The sequence below is a fragment of the Harmonia axyridis genome, chromosome 1 (assembly GCF_914767665.1).
Source record: "Harmonia axyridis chromosome 1, icHarAxyr1.1, whole genome shotgun sequence".
In the NCBI taxonomy this organism is placed as follows: domain Eukaryota; kingdom Metazoa; phylum Arthropoda; class Insecta; order Coleoptera; family Coccinellidae; genus Harmonia; species Harmonia axyridis.
Genome location: NC_059501.1, coordinates 46114536 through 46127819, shown reverse-complemented (window position 1 = coordinate 46127819; position 13284 = coordinate 46114536). Strand labels below are relative to the sequence as shown.

Here is a 13284-nt window from a genome sequence, read left to right as displayed (position 1 = left end):
TGAATCGCTAGGGATTTCCTACCGCTTATTATTATTATTATTATTATCTGCTAAAGCCGTCAGTTCCTCCTCTATTGCTTGCTCCCACAGTATTTTATCACACCTTGAAAGAGCATCTGCAATATCGACAGGATCGAAAGGGTTATTTTACGCAAAAAATGAATATTCCATATCATCATATATTTTTGGTCTTCTTTCTCTCTCTGGATACCGTCTTTCTTTTTGAGATTCAACACTGATTTCATTCTGATGAATTTCCCTCTCATTGCTAAAATTTTCTTCAGATATGCATTCATCATTCCTCATGTTATTAAGGTTTCCTTCCATAATTCTATCATTTAGATTTGAAAGAATCTGAATTTTCCTCGTTTCACATTCTTCACTCAAAATACTATTTTGTTGAGTATCTTGAAAATTTATTCTTTCTGACTCAATGAAAACTACATCGCGTGCTTTAATAATCTTCTGAGGATTTTTTATGTCAAGCAACCGATAACCTTTTGAATTTTCACAGAATCCTACCATCATATTATATTGACATGATTTAGGATACATTTTCTTTCTAAGATGCTTTTTCACATGAACTTGAGCTTTGCAGCCGAATATCCTCAAGTGAGATAAATCTATATTTCGATTTGACCAAACTCCCTCAGGAATCGCATTTTTTACTGCTGCAGTTGGAGATTTATTCTTCAAGTAAATTGCAGTGTTCATAGCTTCTGCCCAATATTTCTTGGAGAGATTAGCATCAAACAGCATACATCTAGTTTTTTCAATCAATGTCCTGTTTTTTCGTTCAGCCACCCCATTTTGTTGCGGTGTATACGGAATTGTTGTTTGATATAAGATGCCATGAGTTTCTAAAAATTTCTTAAAATCGGAATCAATATACTCAGTTCCATTATCACTGCGAATGCACTTAATCTTTTTATGGGTCTGGTTTTCTACTAAGCTTTTGAAAATTTTAAATTCGGATAAAACTTCATTTTGATGCTTCAGCATGTACCCAAAAACCTTTCTGCTAAAATCATCTACGAAAATCAGGCAATATCTAGCACCACCCCAGGATGAAACTTTCAAAGGTCCTGATATATCTGTGTGGATAAGCTCTAATAGCTCACGAGCTATTAAGATTTCTTTGTAGGAAATTTCTGTACCGTCTGTTTCCCTTCAAGACATTCAATACATACATTGTCTTTTTCTTCTACATAATTTACTCCTGTAACCAAACCTTCTTTGAGCATTTTCATTCCCCTCCGATTCAGATGACCTAAACGTTTATGCCATCTCTCATGATCTGAAGTTAATGCTGATAGTGCCCTCACTGAATCAATATATCGATCAGCAACGTATAATCCATTTTTCAAACTGGCAGTAAACTCAACAGTTTCTGTTACATCACAATCGGATTCATCGAAAATTTTACAGCCCACCTTATCAAATAAAATTTTCTTGCCTTTTTCAGTCATTTTACTAACCGATAAAAAATTTTAAGAAAGATTTGGTACATACAATACATTGGAAATATTTTTCGTAACCTTTTTTCGTTTTCACTTCATCTGATGAAAGCTTTAAATTGTTATATGTTAGAGCCATAACTAAAGGTTCATATTCCGAACTTAGTCCATTCAGCATAACAAAAGCCACAAAATCATCTTCAATGGTAACACCAATATCAGCAAGTTTGTACACTGTAGACATTATATCACCAATATATTCTTCCATTGAAGTCAGTATGTTTGGTTCTGAAGAGATGCCTTTGTAAATCGAACTTTCTGTTCATATCCTTTGATTCGAAAGCTTTTTGGAGGTTGTCCAATGCTTCTTTGGATGTGGTAGCCTTACATATATGTACGTAACAAGTAGGTTTTACACATAAACCTATTTTCGATAGAGCCTTATTATCAAGGTCTTTGTTTAAGGTATTTGTATTGTTCATTGGTCCATTGATAACTATTTCCCATAAACCTGCCAGCATCAGACTCATTTTCATGGCAGATTTCCATGATGCGTAGTTGCTATGTCCCTCTAATTTGTCTATATTTGGAACAGACGAAGAGACTACTGGAGCAGTAGTGAATGTCGGAATAGAATTATTATTCTCACCAGGTTGTGTCATTATATAGAACTGTTTGCACAAAATTCAAATAATTCCAAAACAACTTCTTCAAATTCTTCCGCTGTTAAACATCGGCGCTATGCCCATAACCAGTTATCATATAATATTGGACCTCATCCTCAGAATGTTGAGAAGCTTTGAAGGGATATCAGGTATGATATTTCCAGGTAAGGAATGGGCTCGGATCATTTTTTTTACCTGGCCGAGCGTAAATTCCACTTATAATTCACTTCTATTATTATTATTATTATTATTACAAGGTAAAGAGTTGAGGCCAAGCCTATAAACTCACAAAAATTGAAATATATGAAAAAATACACCGAAACTCAAAAAAAATGCATTACAAAAGAAAAAGCAATTCACAGCTCCACAAGTAGCACTCACTCGCGACGAAACCAGGTGTCATAGTTGTTTTTAAAAGAGTTCACAGAAACTGAGTTCACCACCGATGAAGGCAAAGAGTTCCAAACGGTAAACACGCGGTTTGTGATGAAGAACTGTCTTTGGGATGTCTTGAAACTTTCCTTCCTCAGCTTGAAAGCGTGACCTCGCAGACGGTCGTCCAGGTTCAACTTGAAGAGACCACTGAGGTCAACTCCAAAAAAGTTGTGAAGAGCACGAAAAGTAATGATGAGATCACCACGCAGCCTCCTGTCATCAAACGTGGACAGATTCATGATGGACAGTCTTTCACCATAACTGGGACGTAAGATGCCGTAGGGCAAACGAGTTGCCCGTCGCTCTCCAACAATGCCGAGTCTCTACTCAATGAAGGACTCCACACAGGGCCAGCAAACTCCAGTATGGGTCTCACGTAGAGTTTGTAAAGGATAGCACAGGTGGAGGGATCACATCTACCAAAAGCTTTCTGAACCATAAATAAAGTTCTTTTGGCCTTGTTTACCGCCTGAAGAATGTGGTCGGACCAGCTTAGATTCTCTGACACAATTACACCAAGGTCAGCATGACTACTACAAGTAGCGATGGGGTTGTTGTTTATATAGTACTGACGACGGGGATTGCGAGCACCCAAGTGCAGAACAACACACTTCTCGTAGTTCAGAGGCAACCTCCACTCCTGGCACCAATGGTTCAATTTCTCCATGTCTTCCTGAATCAGATGAGCTGCCACGTTGGGGTTACCGAATAATTTGGTATCGTCGGCAAATTGGGAACACTGAGAGTTGAAGATTTTGGGTAAATCAGAGATGTAGAGGAGAAAAAGTAGTGGACCCAAAACAGAACCCTGTGGAACTCCACTTCCAACAGGTCTCGCCGAAGAGAGAGATTTATCGACTCGAACCTGGAAGGTTCGATCGGTAAGAAATGCTTCAATCCAAGAAAGCAGGCGGCCGCGGACCCCAAGATGTTCGAGTTTATGTAAGAGAAGATCATGTGGTACACGGTCAAATGCCCGAGAAAAATCCAGATAAACAATGTCGACTGGAAAGCCTTTATCAAGGGACTCGGACCAGGAGTTTACGCATTCAAGGAGGTTAGTAATGACTGATCTACCAGGAAGGAAGCCGTGTTGACATTCGGGAATAAGGTTACCGCTAATTGCAAACTCAAGGACACCACTCAAGATGATCTTCTCGCACACCTTTGCCACAATCGGAACCAAACTAATTGGACGATAATTTTCTGCGTCACGTTTATCTCCCTTCTTGAAAATTGGCGTTACCAAGTGCATTACGCCAAGCAGAGGGTAGGCAGGATGTTTGAAGTGAACGTTTGTACAAAATAGAAAGAGGATACGAAAGAGGTTGGGCACATTCCTTGAGTATTTTAGCAGTGATACCATCTGCACCAGGAGAGGAGTTAACATTGAGTGAAGATAAATGGGCTTCAACGACTGCAGGGTCGAAAGAAGACTCTGTTATTTCAGAAGAATTCCTCTCAACGTTCAATCTTGGAAGTTGGTGGGCTCCTCTTGTAAAAGAGGCAGCAAAGGAATCAGCTAGGACGTTTGCCGTCTCCTCGGGACAGGAGCAGGGAGTATTGCTAGAATTGCGAACCAATGGTATGTCAACTTTAGAATTAAGGGTTGATCTGACGTATTTGAAAAACTTTTTATTGTTCTTAGAATGTATAAGATTGGATTCAAATTCCCTTTTGGAATCGGCAATTAGTGATGAAAGTGAATTGGAGAAACGTCGATGATCTTCGTAGTCTCTTACTTGCTTACGACGTAGGTAACGTTGCCATATGGACTTCTTGTGACGTATTAGTCTAAGGATATTTTGATCGATCCAGGGCTTAGCTGGTATGCAAACAATATTTCTCACAGATGAGCATTCATTGGTCAAGTTTAGAAGGGTTGTGGTAAAAACAGCCCACATCTCCTCAGTATCAGTATTGGGCGCAAGAAGTGTACTCCAATCGACGTCCCCCAGTCTCAGACAAAGTTGATGATAGTCTATGATTTTCAAATGTTTTCTTGACCTATTGGATGGTGTACGTGATCTCATATGAATGGTGAAGAGTAAGATAATGTGGTCTGATTTGCCTAAGGGTGGATATTGTTCAATCTTGGAAACAAGGTCAGTATCGTTCGTTAGCAATAGATCTAGAAGAGAAGGAGTCTGCAAATTGCGAAAGCGCGTAGGAAAGTCCACCAGTTGAAAGAGGTTGTAGTCGCGGATAGCGTCTACATAAACGCTAGATGCCGAATTATAGGTCTTTGATGTCATAGGCCATTCAACATCGGGCATGTTGAAATCACCAGCTATATATAGATTGCGCTTGGTCGTGGAAAGACTACCCAGATGAGCAGCCAGTGAAGTATCGGATTGGCAAGGGCGAGGTCGATAAATGCAGCCGATGGTAAAGAAGCAAGACTTCTCCTCCAACAGATCAAGGAATATATTGTCAATTCCTGGCAGGTCAAGGTTAGTTACTTTCAGAGAAAAAGATAAAGAGATATTCGTGGCCACATACATGCAAACACCACCATGACCCACAGTTGTTGTACTGTCCTGCCTATAAATCAAATAACCGGGTATGGAAACCAGTGAGTCTGGAATACCAGGATGAAGCCAGGATTCCGCAATCAAGATGAAAGTTGGATGATGGACGTCCACATAAGCTAACAATTCCAAGTACTTGGAGAACAGAGACTGTGCGTTGGTATAAAGGATGGTCCACTCATGGAGAATGTCTAGTTTTTTGCGCTCTTAGAAGTGGAGATCTCTGTGATAGTAGGCTTACCGGAGATATATTTGATGTTGATGTTAGACTCGCCCGCGTCGATTCTGTGCTTTAGTTCGGCACGCAAATCATTGAGCTCTTTTACTTGTAAAGGTGTTTTATCGTCAGTAATGCTATATTTCCGCCAGTCGCGTACGCTGGCGATGACTCGCCTGTCTTTGAGAATTCTCGTGACTATCAGTGGGTTGTTGAAAGATACCTTGAGAATTCTTGGACGGTTGTTAGTCGATACTCCTATTCTAGAGATGGAGGTACGTTGCAAATTAGCATCCGGATTCACGCGGTCGAGAACTTGAGAAACACTCGCCTCGTCATCCGCGGGGCTAGCTTCAGGAATTCCGCGAATCAGTATATTGTGGGACCTACGTAAGCGTTCCAACATTTCAGCTGGCTGAATCTCAATCTCGGATATTTTGGTGCTGGCGTTATCAATCGCGACGGAAAGTTGTTCATTCGATTCCTCTAAACTCCGCATTTTAGAAGTGCAGGCCTTGATCTCAGTTTCGTGCTTAATGATGGAGTTGGAATGTTCATCGAGAAGGCTCTCATGACGGCGCAAATCCTCAGAATGTTCCTTCAAAACAGACTTGCACTCGGATAAATCTGACTGTATCGCTAGTTGGGTGGATTTTATGGTAGACATATCAAGAGACATTTCGTTTAATTTTGCCATAATGGCAGCGAATTGATCACCACTGAGTGAGGAAGCCGAGGAAGACTGTGAGTTTAAAGTCGAGACCGGTTTATTCAGATGCTGGGAAGGGGATGATACCGATCCACTACGAAGTGAACGACCCTCCTTCTCACAATAGCTACAGATCCAATCTTTATCAATCAGGCTCAACTCATCAGGCAGCAAACACAAGCACTCCACATGAAAATGTTTCTTGCATTTAGAACAATTTGTGAATTTAGTGGAGGCTGTTTGTTTCGAGCATATATGGCATTTAGCCATTTTCCTACTGTATATTCTGGGTTAAATGGAAAGGTGGAAAGGGAATTTACGAACTTCACTCTCTTGGGCCGATAAGAGAGACTTACACAGATAAGGTTGGCCACGGGAAGGAATAACGAGGTAAATAGATGAAGGATTTAAGTTTATATGACCTAACAATGTGAAAACGACCCTGCCAACAGTGCGAAGACTTACGACGCCCACGCTGTTGAGTTTGGAAGCAGACTTGTATAGTTCTCCCGTCAAAGCAAGAAAGGTACTGAGCGGCAGGCAAACAAACCAAGCGGAAAACGAAGCGAAGCGTACCGACGCAACGTAGGTATCACGCGCAGCTGGAGGGGTTATCGACGCAATGGAACTGCGTATATTTAGTAAACAATGAACAAGTCAGGGCGAACAAGAAAAAATAGAATACAAAAAACCTAATTTGAAAGGTTATATTCTTCAGATTATCTGTGGTTTTCATACCTCGGGAAGCACAGGAACCATCACTCAAAAATTCACTATAAAAAGATCGGTATTTCTCGAAGAAAATATGCAACGATTAAGGAGTAGCTCGTAAGACGTGTTAACAGTTAGATTCGGTGAATATTTCACTTCTATTCATGTGTTCTATTCTATTCAAATTTTTTCTTATTTTTCTCCAAAACTCAAGTTTTCCTCATTTCCATTATACTTTCCTGGCAAAGGTGGCCTACACCTCTTCTTGGTCTTTGCTGGATAGCTTTACCAATAGTAGGAAGAAGGTTACCTGACATGTTGGAATAAGTTAACAAAGATGAGCCTAAGTACTTATTTTCGCAATAAATAAACCTTAAAATCAGTTTTTAACATATAAATTATTATGAATTTGCCAAATTTTTTATTCAAAAAGGTGTGCGTGAGTTTAGATAAAATACTTCATTATCTCAAACAATTTAGTTACAATTCACTAATATGAATTTTCCATAGAAAGACCGATCCCATCAAGCCGCTATGTCATACTGGCAACGTTGTAGATTGTTTGGCATCTGACAGGTGTCACGTATGAAACATAATGGTCGTCACCGTATATGAACAATGAATGAAATAATCGTTTTTTACGAGAAAAAAAATATTTTTTTTCAGGTAAAGCTTGAAATGTGATAAATCCATCATTTCTTACGAGAATCAGTTGATGAAATACAGAAAAAACCAGCTATTAATGTGGATAACCTAACCTACATTAGGCCAAATTCACAATTTTTTTTTTAAACTAGCAGAATTTAGGAATTTTCGTCACCGGATTCGTGATTTAGGTCCCAAAATTAGTAAGTCTGCAAAATTTCATTACTTTTGAATTATTATTTAAATCACTTTTATATAGTTAACATTTACCCATTATTCTCATTAGTCTGCAGTAAATAAAAATATACCGGAGTTCCCATATAAATTGATAAGGTTGAAAATTCTGATTCCACCGGAAGTATCGTGCGTTCATCCAAATTCGTGGTAACGAGTGCTTTGGAGACATTAAAATTACAAGTTGTGCTTAGCTTGTACGATATGGTTCCCAAATTATGTATGTAATTAGATGATAGTAAAATGGTTCAAGCTAAGCACTACTTGTAATTACAGAAAATCCACTATTTTTTCTCTACAGCACTCTTGGCCACGAATTTTAATTGAAGCTCGTTATATTATCAACAAAAAAATCTACATCACATGCATTTCTGGAATATTTTATATATATTGTCCTTTTCGTTCAAAAGATGTTCACTTGGTTCTTTACGTTATACCAACCCTGTATATTCATTGAACCTCTAATTAACCTTCCAGCGGGCGCGCCCTTTGAGTTTCCATGAGCGGGCGCTTGTCGTAAATTTTGCGTCATCCAGTGAATTATGTTTTCTTCATAAACATGTTCGGGAATTATTGTGGTCATATGAAAAATGAAATTCAACATCACTTTGGAAGAAATAAAGTTTTATTCAATAAACAAAAACTCATCCAGAACATAAAAATCATGAATTTCATAACAATTCAATTAACGAGTTAATTTTCAGAATCAGCATTCTCATCTTCACAATCATGACAAACCACATTGATTGAAGCATGTTTTTTGCAAGTGAAGGACTGACAACGGCAACATTTCATCGATGCTGAGGTTTTTTCCTCTCCATCACACATACCCGACATACACCTCGTTTTGGAAGATTTATTTCTTCAATTTCTTCTGTTGGTTCAACACACTGACCATAAGTCACTTTCAGGAAACATTTAATGTCTTGGGGTAAATGTCTCAGAGTCGATTTAGAGATGAGATGTTCTTTCATTAGGCTCAATGCCAACCCTTTGTTGGGCAGGCAAATTTGTGTAAAATTTGAGCATTTATGCCTCCTATATTCATTAGAGTGTAGAAAACTACACACGGCCATCTCTTTGTTATTCTAGAGACAGAATACGCAGCACACATTTTGTCGACGGTGTCCACTCCACCTTTGGTTCCGTTATAGTCTAATATAACTTGGGGCTTTCTGGTGTCTGGATCCATTTGGTCGTCGTCATGAAATGTTGACAGTAATATCACGGATTTATTCTTCCGAGGTACATAGGAAACCATCATTTTGTCCTTTTGGAAACCAAATAGAGATGATTCAACACTTCTTTTTTCGTCTGGCAAGAATTCTTTCGGGATTTCACATTTGTTCTAGCTCCTCTTGTGTAAGCGGCTTACTTCCCATGATGAGGCACTATGAAATTTTATTTAGCTGAAATAATAACAAAAATATAGAAATAAATTCGAAATAAAAACGAAAGACAGTTTACACCACAAACTCACCTGTGAGGGCGCGTGTCGTAAAATTTACGCTCAATGAAAATTTCCCGAATATTTGGATATAAAACACTTCTGAGCACGGACCGCACGCCTGAAGTTCTGGGAGGTACTGATCCTGGAATACCTCGAACCTCTTTGCTCTCAAACAAGTCGTTAGAGTGGGAGAAGCAATTATATGTGTTTGTCGTAAATTTTAAGACACCGCGCCCGCTGGAAGGTTAATATCGATACAGTATTTTTCTTTCTCCAATGCTGCATATATTGCAATATTTCTCTTCATTCCACCATTATAATAAAGCTACATTCATGTTGAATGTGCTGATAGGAATTAACACAAAAACCATATCGTCAATAAATAACTTGGACTAGATTGACGCACACACACTAGTGTGTGAGCACTGAATTTGTGATTGTTGACTTAATTTTACTATTCGCTGTTTGCTGGAAAAACCCGAGTAATAACGTGATTTCAGCAAGGGTAGAAGTGCTTTTAGTCGTATTCATTCGTATAGCCCCACGTAGAAAGATATTTTTTCCACAACCATATATCCCCAAGATTTCATTATAAGAATTAATTATCGGTCGTTAAACTTTTATGGTTTGCATTATTATTTCAGTCATAGTTGTTTTTACTTCGAATACTTTCACCCAGCTTCCTTTCAATGTATATGGACTAATTCACACTATCCTTCTTCAAACTTTCGACAAAACTAGTTGAAAAATAATTTGACACAATTGAGTTTAATCGAGACGGATGTAAAGTAGGTATGAATTATTGGCCTTTAGCATACATCGCAAGATTTTTGGCGCTCTTGCTTCCAGAACCTCAAAGGCGCACCTATTTCCTTCCTTGCAAGTAGCCACCGAAGGTATAGATATTGCAACGTCCTATAAAGTCGGTAACAGCGTGTGTCTTAACATAACTTCAAGGGTTCGATCAGCCGGCTAGCCAAGAGAACGCAGAATATGGATTGAAGAGACAGAACTAGGCAACGACATTGAATCAAATGATTCCGAGTATCATGTTCATCGAAAAAAGTTGAATTTTCATTCTATGTTTTTTGGCTACTTTTCGGAACTGTTGGCTACGTTTGTCCTGTGACGGTATCTGTTCCTTCAAATTGAATTATTTTCAGTTAAAATCAGAAATGTATGGAAGCAACATCAATTATTTTCATTTCCAAAGCTGAGGGAATATCATTTAGGCGTACTTTTAGGATTATTTTGATAAACGAGGAATTAGTACTCACATTTTCTGTTTCATATATTCTCTTCTTATTTAGAGCATTTCCAATTTTAATTTTGAGATTCGTGTTTTTATTAACTTTGTTCATTATTGCTTCTACAATTTCTTTGGCAAAATGCATGTCTTGATACTCGCTGTTGCTCTTTTTACGCAAAAGCATGAAATCTTCCTATAAAAATAAGAAAAATTATTAAAAATGAACAAATGATATGCACTAACTAACAGGATTGAGTTCACTTCTACAGCAACTTTCTGTATTACAATCTTTTTGACAATTCCGACGACGAATTTTTCCAATTTGAGAAATCACATCATCTTCATCAAAACCGTCATTCGAACTCTTGAAGATATTTTCTGGTTCTTTGAATTCATCAGGTGAATTTTCCTTCATATTGTTCCCCAAATAGTTCAGTTCTTCATTCTGTTTTGTCAGTTTTTATTGAGAGGTCTTTAAGGAATACCTTCTAGGTCTTCTCACCTGTCTGTCTGAAGAGTCCTGATGCGGTTGTCTTGCCTGAATTGAATTTTCTACTGATGATAACTGTCTTCGATTTCTAGGGATGACTTGATTATTGATTATGTAACGGCCGCTTAGATATTCATTTTTCAGACGATCGTTCACTTGTCGTGCTTTCTGTACTAACATGTCATTGGCAGTATCATCACATGGTAATGGACAAGCAGGTGGACAAGCTGGACAAGGTGGTAATGGTTCACAGGGTTTTGGACATTTACGCTTCTCTTTATTTTCAGTATCGGTTTTGAAATTTGAACTGGCAATAAGATCGGAAGCTGATGCTGAAGAAGGTAGAATAATTGATGGTTGAAGAATGTTTGACCTCCTCTGAAGTGGAACTCTGGTGTTCTCACTATTACACTTATATCTACAAGGACCAATAATATTACAATTCCAATACCAAGGAGGACAAGGAAAGTCAGATTCTTGGCAGCATTGGAAACAAGGTTTTGATACAGCACAAGGATCTGGACAATAAGGTTCGATTCGGTTAGATTCAGATTCATCACAATTACACCCGCAGATACAATTTCGAGTACAAAAAGGTAATTGACAAACTGGTTCGAAACAAGAGAACGGATCATTAAAGCTTATAGATTCGATGCAATATGGAGGAGTGCAACAATCTAGGCAGTCACGTAATTGCTTGGACTTGGGAATATCATTGAGAAATTTTGGACACAGCCTATTGCGCTTCATACGATCAGAAAACTGTCCAGAAATATAAACTGGATAAGAAGAAGGTGAAGAACAGCATCTCTTGCTCAAATATGTGCAAGGACATGGAATTCCATAATTTATAGTACAAGGAACTGGAGAGTATGGAAAATGACTTGAGCAGGGTAGTGGACATAATTCGGGTATCTGACAGCAAACTTCGGGACAAGGAAATGATCCTGGAATACTTGTTGGAGAACAGTCTCGGTACGGAGAACAACAACAGGTACCCCAACAATTTGGTAGACTCAATTCAGGATAAGAATGAATACATATTGTCCGGCATGGATCCTGAGAACAACAACATGGACTTCGTTCTTCGATTCTATGATTGCTTTCTTTTTGACTTTCTCGCTTACAAGGCCAATCACAGTTATAAAAATCACAAGGACAATTACCGCAAGATCCACATTTACATGATCTACAATTAGAGCAAGGATCACATATCTTACATGTCCTGAACGGGTTGCAGAGATTTTGTGAACATGGAGATGGAAAATGCAGAAATCCAAAAACGCAACGCTCATTCAATCTGGGATTCGAAGGCAAATTTCGAATTTGTCTTTTACAAGACATGCAACAAGAGATGATGTAAGGATAGATGGAGGGACAAGGACATGGAGACGCACAAGTAGGAAGGCAAATAGAGGAGCATGGACAGGAACAGGAATATTGATTGCAATTAAAATGATATGGATTGCAAAAATAGGGATCACAAAAGTCACATTGGGGAAGACATCGTCCAAATCTTTTATCTTCGCTTTCTTCTGAATATTCACCTATATCGTTAGTTTTATAACACGGGCAAGATAACCCACAAAGACCAGGTAATGAACACTGGTATGATATTGGATAATAGCAAGAGCACGAAGTACTTGGTGTAAAAGAAAAGGGATATTCAGAAGTGCACATTTTGATAAGTTTTGATTCTTCAATTTTTGGGAATACTGTTGAATGTTCGGATGTTTTACGTTTTGTGATGAAATGAGGTTCATACATATTGGGATGGGAACTTTGGCATTGCCTACAAACATTTTTCACTGGAATACATGAGACTGGACAATTACAAGTGCATGATGGACAGACAATATCTGGACAAGTACAATGTATTTCGGGATAAGTACATGGAAATGGGCAAAATGGCTCAATCCATAAATAAGTAAATGGAACACATAAACGCTTTTTGATATTATGAGGAGAATTTATACGGAAAATAGAATGAGATGCAGAGCAGTCATTTGGACAAGTTGTGTGATAAGTATGGATCATTGGATGAAAACATTCTGGAGACATAGACGTGTAATAAGAAATTAGATCTGGGTAACTGTATCTCTGATTCTTGAATATTTCTGTTTCTTGATCTCGTTTCTCCACAGGAGCAGTGAAAGATTGATGATACGGTTTCATAATGGAGAAATAATGTTGAGGATAGGAACGTATATGATACTTTGGACAAATTTGATCCTCTCGTACTCCTCTGGGTTCATTATTGAGCAATTTTTTCTCCTTATTATATCCATTCATCACATCACTCATTTCCATGTCTTCATCTTCACAATGAGAACTCCTTTTCATTATAAGATGTTCTGCTTCATGATTATCACCTGATGATCTAGTAGTAGAGGAACACGATACAGGATAAAAGCATTGGTTATCTGAACGAAATTTATATCCAGGAGAGCATGAGCGAGGTTCTGAACATTCTGGAAAAGAAGAACACATA

The 13284-nt window shown here is 38.3% G+C and overlaps 1 protein-coding gene across 1 annotated transcript in view; it reads right to left on the bottom strand.

Annotated features, from left to right (window-relative positions):
- Positions 1-13284, bottom strand: part of LOC123671129 — a 503163-nt gene that overhangs the window by 100828 nt on the left and 389051 nt on the right. Inside the window, exons 6-8 of the mRNA XM_045604823.1 lie at positions 10806-13264; positions 10551-10748; positions 10332-10496 (exon numbers count right to left, since the gene is read on the bottom strand). Coding sequence (XP_045460779.1) covers positions 10332-10496; positions 10551-10748; positions 10806-13264 — 2822 coding nt within the window. The remainder of the gene's footprint in view (positions 1-10331; positions 10497-10550; positions 10749-10805; positions 13265-13284) is intronic.